This window comes from Conger conger, chromosome 1 (assembly GCF_963514075.1).
Source record: "Conger conger chromosome 1, fConCon1.1, whole genome shotgun sequence".
NCBI classification, from domain to species: domain Eukaryota; kingdom Metazoa; phylum Chordata; class Actinopteri; order Anguilliformes; family Congridae; genus Conger; species Conger conger.
This window is the reverse complement of record NC_083760.1, coordinates 80286335-80299113: the sequence shown is the minus strand read 5'-3', so window position 1 is coordinate 80299113 and position 12779 is coordinate 80286335. Positions and strand designations below refer to the sequence as shown.

Here is a 12779-nt window from a genome sequence, read left to right as displayed (position 1 = left end):
ACATTTGATGTTTTTTCCCCCTTAATGCAGATAGATCTGGTGCTGAATCCTGCACAGAGGGCGACAGGTCACTGCTGTGTTGTACTCACAGTGATTCCACATTTTCCATAGCAATAGCGGCACTGTGGGCCACTATAAACCCAGGAACCATATTAAGTACAGTACAAGAGCTTCCAGAGATTCTCTATCATCCAGCTTATGCTGTTCTACTACTGATTGACTGGATCCGGGACACATTGATTGACTGCGTCTGAACTGAACAGGTACAGTAATGCAATATTGCTGTTTAGTTGCTTTTTAAATTTTTTTTAAATTTTTGTTCAAGAAGACAATCATACAAGAATCTATAAAAGTTAAGTAGCATCTCAGCCAGAGTAGGGTTATTTCAGCAGAGACAAACTTACAAGGCTGTCGTATCTTGTGGGACAACAAATAAAAATGGTCCTTGATCATGTACGGTACATTGATTGGGAAAATGTAATTATGAAATGTATAGCAGTGTCTGTGTTCAAATACATTTCAATGCATCCCAGCATCTCCAAAAAAAAAAAAGAATAATAATCTAATTTTCAGGAACATCTAAAACATTTTTAGTTTTTTGCCAAATGTATTGATTTAAAAAATTGTATTACAAGACTGTAATAATGAGAAAATGGAACTTACGAGGCTTTTGCATGACATTAATCTAAGTATCACAAGATTAATCATAATTTTTACTTCCTTACACTGTTAGTAAGGAATAGTTATTAATATATTATCTGAGGTGCTTTTGGAGAATCTACAGCTGAGAAGATGTTTGTCTGCACTGAAGTAGTTACTGAAATACTGTACGCCCTCCACTCTCAGGCATGGCATACCAGGCTGAAATGATCAGCTCCCAGCCCCGAGTGACGGTCACCAATTACACCCTGTCCTCTAGCACCACCGACTGGAGCTCTGGAGTATGTGACTGTTGTGAGGACTGTGGAATCTGTGAGTCCCTTCTCTTTCTGCTTCTGTGTGGGAATTACATTGCTAAAATGTGCCTTGGCCTATTGCTCTTATGACTACCTCCTACCAAGATCTTTAGTCAAAACGGGGCGGTCTGTAGCGTAGTGGTTAAGGCAGAGGCATCCAATCTTATCCTAAAAGGGCCGGCGTGGGTGCAGGTTTTTTTTTTAACCCAGCAGTAACACACCTGATTATACTAATGAACTAATTGTGGTCTTTAATCAAGACCTTGGTGAGTAGAATCAGCTGGCCTAGTCCTGTGCTAAAACAACAACCTGCACACACACCGGCCCTTTCTGGATAAGATTGGACACCCCTGGGTTAAGGTAAATGCCTGGGACAAGGCCGGTGGTTCGATCCCCGGTGTAGCCACAATAAGATCCGCACAGCCGTTGGGCCCTTGAGCAAGGCCCTTAACCCTGCATTGCTCCAGGGAAGGATTGTCTCCTGCTTAGTCTAACCAACTCTATATCGCTCTGGATAAACACAAATGCCATTAATGTAATGTAAAAACACCTGAAGGATACAGTGCAAAGTACAATATTAATATAATTAATTAATTAATAATATCACACTATGAACTCTAGCTAAACCTTTCATGCAGCCTGCCTTACCCTGAAGGTAAAAAGATAAAAGGAAAAACCTGGATAAAAGATACCGGCATCTTGGGGCATCAAATTTGGAATGTTGACAAATTAGTATTTAGAAAATTAGTAAATTACTCATAAAAATGTGTATTATTATTTCACCACGTGAAGCAAAAGAGTTATTTTACCGGATCTCTAACCGTTCCTGTCACTCTAACAAAATGTGTGTGAATGCTACAACAGGGAGACAAACTGACCTGCTGTGCAATGGGCTGGCTATTTATTGTGATCAGGGCCGAAATTAGTGATTTTACTGGTGCAGCTGTGAGAAGAGTTTAGTAGAGTGGAACAGACAGCAGTTTTTTTCACTCCATCTTCGTGGATGCAGGTCTGTGCGGGACCTTCTTGCCCTGTATTTTGGGCTGCAAGGTGGCACAGGATCATGGGGAGAGCTGCTGCCTGGCCTGCCTCCCTGGAGCCTTCATTGCCCTGAGGACCAGCATACGCAGCAAGTATCACATCTCTGTGAGTGCCCATGCCACCAGCACACTACATCACAAATACCACATCTCTGAGAGTGCCCGTGCCAGCACACTACATCACAAATACCACATCTCTGTGAGTGCACATACCAGAACACCAGATCACAAATATCTCTCTGAGTGCCCATGCCAGCCTACTACATCACAAAGCCTGATAACCACAGTACAGCAAAGGAGACAATACCAGTCTCCATGCTTTACAGCAGTGATGAGAGAGTGATATTCCATCATTCCGGTAATGGGTGGGGCTAATTGTAAATGCCCACCTAATTGTAAATGCCCACCTACAGTAGGTAGTTCGCATCCACACAGTTATCTGCTGGCCAAACTATTTGAATATTTCTGCCTATTCTGCTAGCCTTAAGGAATGGATTTTCAACTGTTTCATGAGATCCTCCTGCTAAACCACTGAAAACAGTTTAGAGTGGGGAAAATTCTTGGTTTTACAGTTACAGTCTAAGGCTAATCATGGTGATGAGTTAGGGAGGGAAAGGTGTAGCCTGAAAAGATGAGTCTTCAGTCTGCGCTTGAAGGAGGTCAGAGACTCTGCCGTTCTGACATCTACCGGGAGGTCATTCCACCACCGTGGGACCAGGACAGACAGCAGTCGTGAGCGTGAAGTGCAGGTGTGGCGAGGGGGAGGCGCCAGATGGCACGAAGTGGCAGAACGGAGGGGTCTCGTTGGTGTATAGGTCTTGATAAGGGATTGAATATATACAGGGGCTGATCCCTTAACTGCCTGGTATGCGAGCACCAAAGTTTTAAATTTGATGCAAGCCATAAGAGGCAGCCAGTGGAGGTTGCTGAGCAGGGGGGTGACATGTGAATGTCTGGGAACATTGAATACCAGACGGGCTGCAGCATTCTGGATCAGTTGTAGGGGTCTGATGGCAGATGCTGGAAGGCCAGCCAGCAGAGAATTGCAATAGTCCAGGCGGGACAGGACCATTGCTTGAACAAGGAGCTGAGTGGAGTAGGTGGTGAGAAAGGGTCGGATTCTCCAGATGTTGTACAGGAAGAACCTGCATGCCCGGGTCACCGTAGCAATGTTCTCGGAGAAGGACAGCCTGTTGTCCATCACCACTCCAAGGTTTCTTGCACTAGGGGATGAGGTCAGAGCAGGGATGAAGATTACCTCCCTCTTACCTGGGTTGAGCTTCAGATGGTGGTTGCCCATCCAGCTCTGGATGTCTCTCAGGCAGGCGGAGATACGGGTAGAGACCTGTGTGTCTGATGGGGGGAAGGAGAGAAAGAGTTGTCATCGGCATAACAATGATAGGAGATGCCATGAGCAGAGATAACGGGACCAAGGGATCTCGTGTAAATGGAGAACAGGAGGGGTCTGAGGACTGAGCCCTGAGGACTGAGCCCTGGGGGCGAGGGGTTGACACTCCTCCAGCCCAGGTCACCTGGGAGGACTGGCCAGAGAGATAAGATTTAATCCACTCTAAGGCTGTGCCACAGATCCCTGTAGATGCCAGGGAGGCTAAGAGGATGGAGTGGTTGACCATGTTGAACGCCGCAGAGAGGTCAAGAAGGATCAGGACAGAGGAGAGAGGTTGCTCGTGCAGCCTGAAGGGACTCATTGACGGAGAGGAGTGTGGTCTCCGTCGAGTGGCCAGGTCTGAAGCCGGACTGGTGGGGGTCCAGCAGGTTATTCTGTGAGAGGAAGGAAGAGAGTTGGTTGGAGGCAGCTCGTTCAATAGATTTGGATAGAAAAGGAAGGAGATATCGGATGGTAGTTTTGAATGCAGGAGGGGTCTAGAGTGGGTTTCTTTAGGAGTGGGGTGATGTAGGCCCTCTTGAATGATGAGGGAAAGCAGCCAGAGGACAGAGAGGAGTTAACAAGAGCGGAGGTTACATCGGACAGAAACAGTGGGGGTGAGAGAAGGGGAGGGAGGCAGAGGAGCTAGGGGGATGGAGAAGGAAATGAAGTGGTGATCAGACTTGTGTAAAGGCGTAACAGTGGGGTTAGAAGAGGAGCAGTTCCTCAGAAAGATCAGGTCGAGAAGGTTTCCAGCCTTGTGAGTTGGGGGAGAGTGCTACAGAGAGAGGTCAAAGGAGTGAAGTAGTGGTAAGAAGGCAGCAGACTGGGAGGCTTCCAGGTGGATGTTTAAATCTCCCAGGAGGATATATGGGGTGCCATCCTCAGGGAACGAGCTGAGTAGAGTGTCAAGCTCATCAAGGAAACTTCCCAGGGCACCTGGAGGACGATAAACGACGACAATATAAAGTTTAACAGGGTGAGTAATTGAGACAGCGTGGCATTCAAATGTGGATAGGGATAGGTCAGTGAGGGAAAACGCAGAGAATTTCCAGGAAGGGGAGATCAGCAAACCAGTGCCACCTCATGGCCAGAGGGGGTGTGTGAGAAGGAGAAGGAGGATGAGAGGGCAGCGGGGGTGGCGGTGTTCTTTGGTGTAATCCAGGTCTCGGTGAGGGCAAGGAACTGTAGGGACAGGAGGGAGGCATAACCAGTAATGAAGTCAGCCTTCCGTGTGGCAGATTGACAGTTCCATAGCCCCCCTGCAACTGTGAAGTTGTCAGAGGGGGTCAGTGAGGGGTAGCAGAGGTTGGTGGGGTTCCGTCGCCGAGGAGGTCCACGTCGCTGGAAGCGAATTCTGAAGGGGAGAGAGCAAACTGTAATGGGGTACTGACACACCATACCATTTCCAAATGACTCTAGTGTCGCTCTGAGCATGCCTATATAAACTGCTAATTACTAATGCAAACTAGCGACCTAATAATTATCCTAACAATTGCAGCATCCAAAGTATCTAACTGATTCTGATCACCTAGTCAGAATAACAGAACGGAGCGAAACTGCCGGCGGCTGGTGAAAAACACACTAGATTTGCTAACTAATAACAAAATGCGACACACCTGGTCTAACTAACACGGCAATTTGACAAACAAATCTACCAACATGGTTTCCTTATTACCTAATGCTCACACGCAAAAAACACAGAAACAATACTTAAGTTCCCTGGAGGTCTTCAACTACACACGGCTAGTGGAAAAAATGCACTTACTAGAAGAATGTGACCCACCTACTGCTTTTCACGACTAAAAAACTGCTTCAGCTGTATTTAGCTCAGCTAGTCAGGCACACAGAAATACCTACGGAGGCGTTTGTGGTCACTGGAACCACAAAAATAATCAGGAACCGAGTACTGCAGATCAGCCACCTGCAGAATGATGTTAAGACTATTTCACTTTTCTTTCACCGCAGTAGTATCACTTATCATTGTCACTTTTTGATCATCGGTATTGGAAGGGTCATTTGTACATTTTGTCAATTGACATGAATTTAATTCAAGTACTACACCCACACAAATGTAACACAGGAATATTACAATAGCCCAGAGCATTGTGCAGTAATATTTGAGAAAGACAGCATGAAATTATTCAGTTCCCTTTGCTGAAGTCAGCCATTGTAGTTCAAAACATACAAACATGGAAACAAAGATGGTGTCTCCTGTGAATTAGCCAGCTGGCAAGCCAGTAGCTGTGAATATATACAAAAATGTTTCAATGAGAACTAAAGTAATTTTGTCTTGTTTTTACATTCATACATATCAACATGCAATATGTGCACAGTGCAGAAAAATTAACTGGTTATTGTTCCTAGAGGGACATCAGTTGTAGAACTGCAATGGTGTGGGTGAGATGCATGGCAAATTTGCTGAATCTGTGTATTATTTATCTAACATGAGGAGGAACCTGTGAAAACGTATAGTGTAAATATTGCTTCAGCAAATATACCCCCTCCACCCCCCTTTCCAAGTATAGCTTCATTTCAGCAATTATGTATTATCTATTGGCAATTCCAGTGATAACTACAGTAAATATAATAACCATTTCCTTTTCCAGGGCTCTATCTGTGATGACTGGGTGATCATGTCCTGTTTGCCTCTCTGTGGACTCTGTCAGATGGCCAGAGAGCAAAAGATGAAGGGCTGACCATGTGATCTGGCAAAGAAATCTGAAAGAAGAACCCCTTCTCACATCAATATGATCATGGGGAACTTCACATTGAATGACCTTAAACGTCACTGAAAACAATCAGACGCAAAACATGACACAAATTGGCTACCATAGTCCCTGCCTACCTTCTGTTTGTAGAAACCTTTCCCTGTATGACATCTCCATCCTCCGGAATATTAAAATGTGATACACATACAGAACTAAGATTTTAAGAAACTCTGTGATTTATTTTATTATATTTTGCCTAGTCAATCTGACTTTAAGCAAAAATTTAATATTTTATTATTGTATCATTGTTATCTTCATAGTTATTTGTGCTAGTTATTATTAATAATTATATATAATAATAATAATAATAATAATAATAATAATAATAATATAAAGGTGCCTATTATTAATAATAATGATAGTAATAATACTAATAATCTGGTTCTTATTAATGATGATTTGAGGATGATTATTATATTATTAGTAATATAAACATTGTTTGGAATGTTTTTCTAAATTATGTTCAAACTGAACAGTCAGTCTATGTTGAAAACACTAATGATTATTCTCGATAAAGAAAGTCCTCCCCCCCCCCCCCCCCAGCATTACACTTGTCTTGTGGTTTGATTCTTTCGTTCTCGATGTTCAAAAGACAAAGGTACACAGCCACATACACACATGATCTTGGACATCTTCCTCTTTCTGTTCCAAGGAAAGAGCAGGAAAATGTTTCAGTGTCAGCTGGCCATAAAAAGCAAGTAGCACACTCCGATGCAGTATGAGCAGCACACTGGTCCAATTCTGCTTTAACACACAGGTGAGTCTTTACATTAAATCATACTTAATTCATTCCTATACTGAAAGGAAAAGACTGAAATTCAACCGAAACAGCATGTTTAACATGGTCTCATCTTGTGAATCTATTACTTTCTCCATGCAATATAATGCCTGTGTAGCACACTACAGTCAAGTAATATTCCATAAAAACTATACAGTTAACCTAAACACTGCTAAACATAGAAGAACGGTATTCCTATGCATTTGTATGTCCTCTTATGCAGTCTTGTTGTGTATTGTTATTCCTGTTCGAGTTCCTTTTATTCTTACAGTCAATGTAGTAAAATGATCAAAAACAATTTGTACGTTGAAATAAGACAAAAACGTTTAATGTAAAATGTTTGACAACCTAAAATCAGTCTTGCCATGAGTAAGAGCCTATTCTCCTGACAACTGAGCTGAATATATTTTTAATTTTGTATAATTAATGAATTGATCCAAGGTAATGTGTAAATTCAGCACTATTTTGGATTGTTGGAATAATCCAAATTCAATCTGAGATTAAGTGTTTACTTACTTTAACATGTATATTCAGATGACTGCTTTTATATTTGTATGTAGTCCCTTTTGAAAGCACAAACTTAGCCATCATGAAGTTAATAGCTGAGCATTACTGAGGATATTCCACCAAAGAAGCTTTTGGGGCCAGGAAATGAAGTACAGTACACAATAAATCAGGTCTGCGTAAACAGTTGCAGAAGCATCTGATTTAACAATGGAATAAAATGACATTATGGTTAATGGTTGGCATTTATATAGCGCTTTTATCCAAAGCGCTGTACAATTGATGCTCCTCATTCACTCATTCATACACACACTCACACACCAAAGGCGATTGGCTGCCATGCAAGGCACCGACCAGCTCGTCAGGAGCATTTAGGGGTTAGGTATCTTGCTTAGGGACACTTCGACACAGCCCGGGTGGGGGATCGAACCGGCAACCCTCCGACTGCCAGACGACTGCTCTTACTGCCTGAACCATGTCACCATCCATTATCTGCACTATCTGTATGTGCACATGAATAGACACATTCATGTGCTATTGTTACACAGCTTTGTAAACGATTAAGTGACATAATTTTTTTTATTTTGCAGCTTGTATTGTTATTTCCACCCGATACTTGCCTGAAGGATTACATTTTCTTCTCTGATGGGATGGTTGCTTGTGAAATTCTGCTGTTATGAACATGGATGTTATTATTCTCCAGATAAGATATTTTCATCACTGATATCTTAAAAAAAAAAAAAAACAATCCACATTCTTTCTATGGACAATTTAGACACCAACGTTAAAACAGTGTGTTTATAATATAGGTGAGGAAGAATTCCCTCCAGCAAAGAACAAATCTGAAATACTGGAAAAGAACAACAAACTCAATTAATTAATTTGACCAATACCTCTTCTTATCAGACTTTATAACATGAAGTCCACGATCATAGCCCTGGTTGTAGCAATAATTTTAGGTGAACAGCTTGTGCTGTTCACAGCTGCATACAGCTTCCAAAACTGTATAGAGAGCCCAACAAACTGCAGGTTTAACTGCATCAATCGAGGGAAGGCAAACATTTCTGCACTTCTACAAGACCTCCCAGGTAGAGCCACGTCCCTCAACATCTCCCATAACCATCTTTTGCATATTCCCCCAGGGGCCTTGTCTCACCTCTGGAATCTCAAGACCCTGAGAATTGACTGTAACGACTTGAGAAATGTGAGCAGTCACACTTTTCTGAATCTGACTCAGTTGGAAACTTTGAATCTCTCCATTAACAAGATAGAGATAATCAAGCCCTCAGCATTTAGTGGTCTGCTAAATCTAACCAAGCTTGTGCTGAGCAAAAACTCTCTGCAGAACCTCCAGCCCAAAGTTTTTTTGGATCTTGAAAAACTAAAAACTCTAAACTTACGGATTAATTATTTAAATAGTTTTTCTGAGATTGTTCAATCTGTGGCTCACTTGCACAGTTTAAAAGAGTTAGACCTCTGTGATAACCACCTGAATTCCCTTCACCATAACTTAAGCCTGCCTCCGTCCCTCAGCACCCTCTATCTCTGTAAAAACCGTCTATACACTTTAGAGTGTAACAGTACATTCCTGAGCAGAATCCGTTCATTAGACCTTTCCAACAACTTGAAGCTGCAAGCAAATTGCTTCATAGGCCTAGACCTAAGGGCTATTTCTTGCCTGCGATTGCATAGTACTAATGTCTCAGCCTTGGCACTTTTGAAATTCAGCAATGTGAAACCTGGCAATGTAGACTTCTCAGGCTTGGCTTTGAACAGCAGCCTCAATCTGATGAGACTATGTAGACTATTGAGGAAGGGGCAAAGGAAACTGCACAAACTGACCCTCCAGGGAAATAACATTGTGACTCTGAGTGGAGGAACCTTCAAAGATTGTCCTATTGTCATTCGTACATTGGACCTCTCCCACAATCACCTAAATGATACATCCTGCCTACGATTCATGAGAGGACAGAATCACTTAAAAAGTATAATTTTGGAACATAACCTGCTAAACCACATTACATCCTGCCGTGGTCAGCAAGAAGTGTCTTTCCCAAACCTGACTAGTCTAAGCTTCCGCTACAATCGCATTCGTGATATAAATGCCTTTGCTTTCAGTCAAACCCCCAGATTAACCACACTTAAACTCAATATAAACAACATTGCCCATCTGGATCGTAAAGCCTTAACGGGGCTAACCGATCTCATCACCCTCCGTCTGGACAACAATCTTCTGACGGACCTTTACGAGAGCACCTTTTCAGATTTGAGCAGTCTGAAGAGACTCAGCCTGCGGAACAATCGCATCTCTGTCATTTTCAATAGAACATTTCATTCTCTCAACCTCTTGCACTTTCTGGATCTGGGTGGGAACAAGATTACTCACCTCAAGCAGGAAGCCTTTGTTGGGCTTCACAACCTCTCCAACCTCCATCTGGATGACAACCACCTCAAGGAAATTGACAGTGGTCCATTTGGGAGCCTAGGGGGCACACTGCAAGTCCTGGACTTGAAGATGAATTTCATCAGGTTCCTAAGGATGAGCACTCAGTCCCCATTTGTTAATTTGACACAGTTGAGAAACCTCAATCTGGATGGGCAGCGGCCATTTGGAATTACACTGCTGCCAAATGCTTTTTTCAGAGGCCTTCAGAATCTCAGAGCCCTGTACCTTGTAAACAACAAAATATCCTATCTTCGATCGGATACATTTGATGATTTAGGAAGCTTGGAGCATCTCTCATTGGACGACAACTATAGCGGAGTGAAGAAGCTCGAGGCAGGGATCTTCAAAAACCAACAAAAACTAAGGAGACTCAGTGCAGAGAATATGGGTATACGTTCGTTGTCAGCTGAGGTTTTTGGTAACCTGACTGAGCTGCGATCGTTGATGCTCCTCAAAAATGCCCTGCAGACTGTAGATGCCACTGTTCTGAAGGGCCTCTCCAATCTCCGTTACTTTGACTTGCGCCTTAACCCAATCAGCTGCACCTGTCCCAATAGTTGGTTTCAGAACTGGACCAACAATAACCGGCAAGTCCAATTTGTGTACCTTTACAATCTTATGTGTGCCGATGTTCATGGTGCTTACTTTTACAATTTTGACACCAAGGTTTGTTACTTGGACCTCGGTGCCTACCTTTTTGCCTCCACTAGCACCATAATTATCCTGCTGTCTACAATCCCCTTGCTTTATGTCAAGTTCTATTGGAGGCTAAAATACAGTTATTATGTGTTCCGCGCCTGGTTCGGTGAGCACTGGAGGCGACTACGGGAAGAGGAGGAGGAGTGTCAGTATGACGCCTTTGTCTCATACAACTCTGCTGATGAGGAGTGGGTGCTGGAGCAGCTCCTTCCGAATCTGGAGGAAAGAGGGTCATCGTTCCGGCTCTGCCTCCATCATCGCGACTTTGAACCAGGACGAGACATCGTAGACAACATCGTGGCGGCGGTGTATGGGAGCCGCAAGACAGTGTGCGTGGTGAGCCAGCACTACCTGAACAGCGAATGGTGCTCCCTAGAGATCCAGCTGGCGAGCTATCGTCTCTTCAACGAGCTCCGGGATGTGCTGCTGCTGGTCCTTCTGGAGCCCATCCCCGAGAGGCAGCTGTCAGCCTATCATCGTATGCGGAAAGTCATGCTCAAGAAGACCTACCTCCAGTGGCCGGGACATGACTGCACAGACCCCGAGAAGGCACAAGAGCTGTTCTGGAACCAGCTGCGGAGAGCGCTGAGAGGTGGCAGTGACAGTCACCAAGTTGAGGCAGAGGGAGAGCGGGAACGTGTGGCGAATCCAAGGCCTGTGGAAGATGAAACATGCTACTTAAGGCCTTAATGGTGAACATTTATATACACATTTTACATATTAATAATGCGCCCACACATGCATCTGCAAATCCAACCTGGATTTTAAGCCTTTTTCTTTCAAGAGTTTGAATAATTAATTCCTTCTGTTGTAAAATGATGATGGGAACTATTTGTTGTGTCCATTCACTATCTGATTGTTGCATTTGTTATATCTATAAACCATGTGTGTGATTATTTGCCACTTTGCTATATTCACAAATGTTTACTGAGGCAGCTTATTTTGTACATGTTATAAATATTACCAAATATGGTCATGTCCTTTTTACAGTCAATCTGTATGACTGATAATGATGTTCTGATGTTTCTAGGATGTGTGCATTGCAGTGTTCCACAGTCTGATGAAGGTCTAGCACCAAAACGCAAATGTTTTTTGCAGTATGCAGTTGTTGCATTGAGTTCTTTATTTTTTCTAATACTTTCCTGCCTCTTTTGCACCTGCAGTGAAATATAAAATGTACAGATTTTTTCCTTAAAAAAAAAAATTCTGAATAAAATCAATTCATACAGGGTATCAAAGCACGGTGATTTCTTCCACCATTATGGAACAGAGAAGACTCCTCCCTGGACAGGTCGCCAGTCCATTGCAGGGCACACACACCATTCACTCACACACTCATACCCACAGGCAATTTAGACTCTCCAATCAGCCAAACCTGCATGTCTTTGGACTGTGGGAGGAAACCGGAGTACCCGGAGGAAACCCACGCGAACACGGGGAGAACATGCAAACTCCACACAGAGAGGCCCTGGCCGACGGGGATTTGAACCCAGGACCTCCTTGCTGTGAGGCACCAGTGCTCCCCCCTGCACCATCCTTGCCGCCCCAGTAAGACAAATGATAAAGAAAATGTTAAGCTAGCTGAGGAGAAAGATAATGTGAGCTTACCTTGACAGCCTGCCAGTTTGCATCTCACACCGCTGTCTTGAAACAACATGCCACACCCATGCTTGTCAACTGCTACAACATGGCCATGTCTATATATTAGCTGTTCAGTATTACCTTTTTACAACAAGGTCAAATGAACGCTGGAGTTCTGCTACAGCATTTGAACAGGAATTACTCCATCTCACTGCTTTTCCTCGCTACATCTGCACTACACATTCAGCCTGTACACTTACAAGCAGGTTACACTGTCCGTTTACAAAATAACATTAAACTAATAGTACTTTGGCAAAGCCACAACTAACCTAAATGACACACACACACACACACACACACACACACACACGAGCCTTTAGCATTCAAACCTATTTGTATCTGAATTAAAATGTTTCCCTCTTCATTATTACATACTATTATGGGCTTTATGATGTGCTTTAAGGTGCGCTTTCTTAGTTCCGAGTTTGATTTGATTTTTTATTGCTTTTTAAATTTGCTTTAGAATGACTGTCATTTTCACAATGCTGAGGTTAGGTCTCATACTCTTCTTCTAAGATAACTAAGATGTATCAAATGCAGTTTCAACGGCAGTGAAA

General features: G+C 43.1%; 2 protein-coding genes across 2 annotated transcripts; both read left to right on the top strand.

Annotated features, from left to right (window-relative positions):
• The first annotated feature begins 848 nt into the window (after positions 1-848).
• cnfn (cornifelin) lies at positions 849-6196 on the top strand. The gene is made up of 3 exons (XM_061222473.1): positions 849-972; positions 1966-2102; positions 5993-6196. The coding sequence occupies exons 1-3, from the start codon at positions 849-851 to the stop codon at positions 6080-6082; spliced, it is 351 nt and encodes a 116-aa protein (XP_061078457.1). The 3' UTR covers positions 6083-6196.
• A 647-nt stretch (positions 6197-6843) lies between these two features.
• Positions 6844-11761, top strand: tlr21 (toll-like receptor 21). The gene is made up of 2 exons (XM_061255913.1): positions 6844-6911; positions 8027-11761. Exon 2 carries the CDS (start codon positions 8353-8355, stop codon positions 11269-11271), a length of 2919 nt encoding a protein of 972 aa, XP_061111897.1. The 5' UTR covers positions 6844-6911; positions 8027-8352; the 3' UTR covers positions 11272-11761.
• Positions 11762-12779: the final 1018 nt, after the last annotated feature.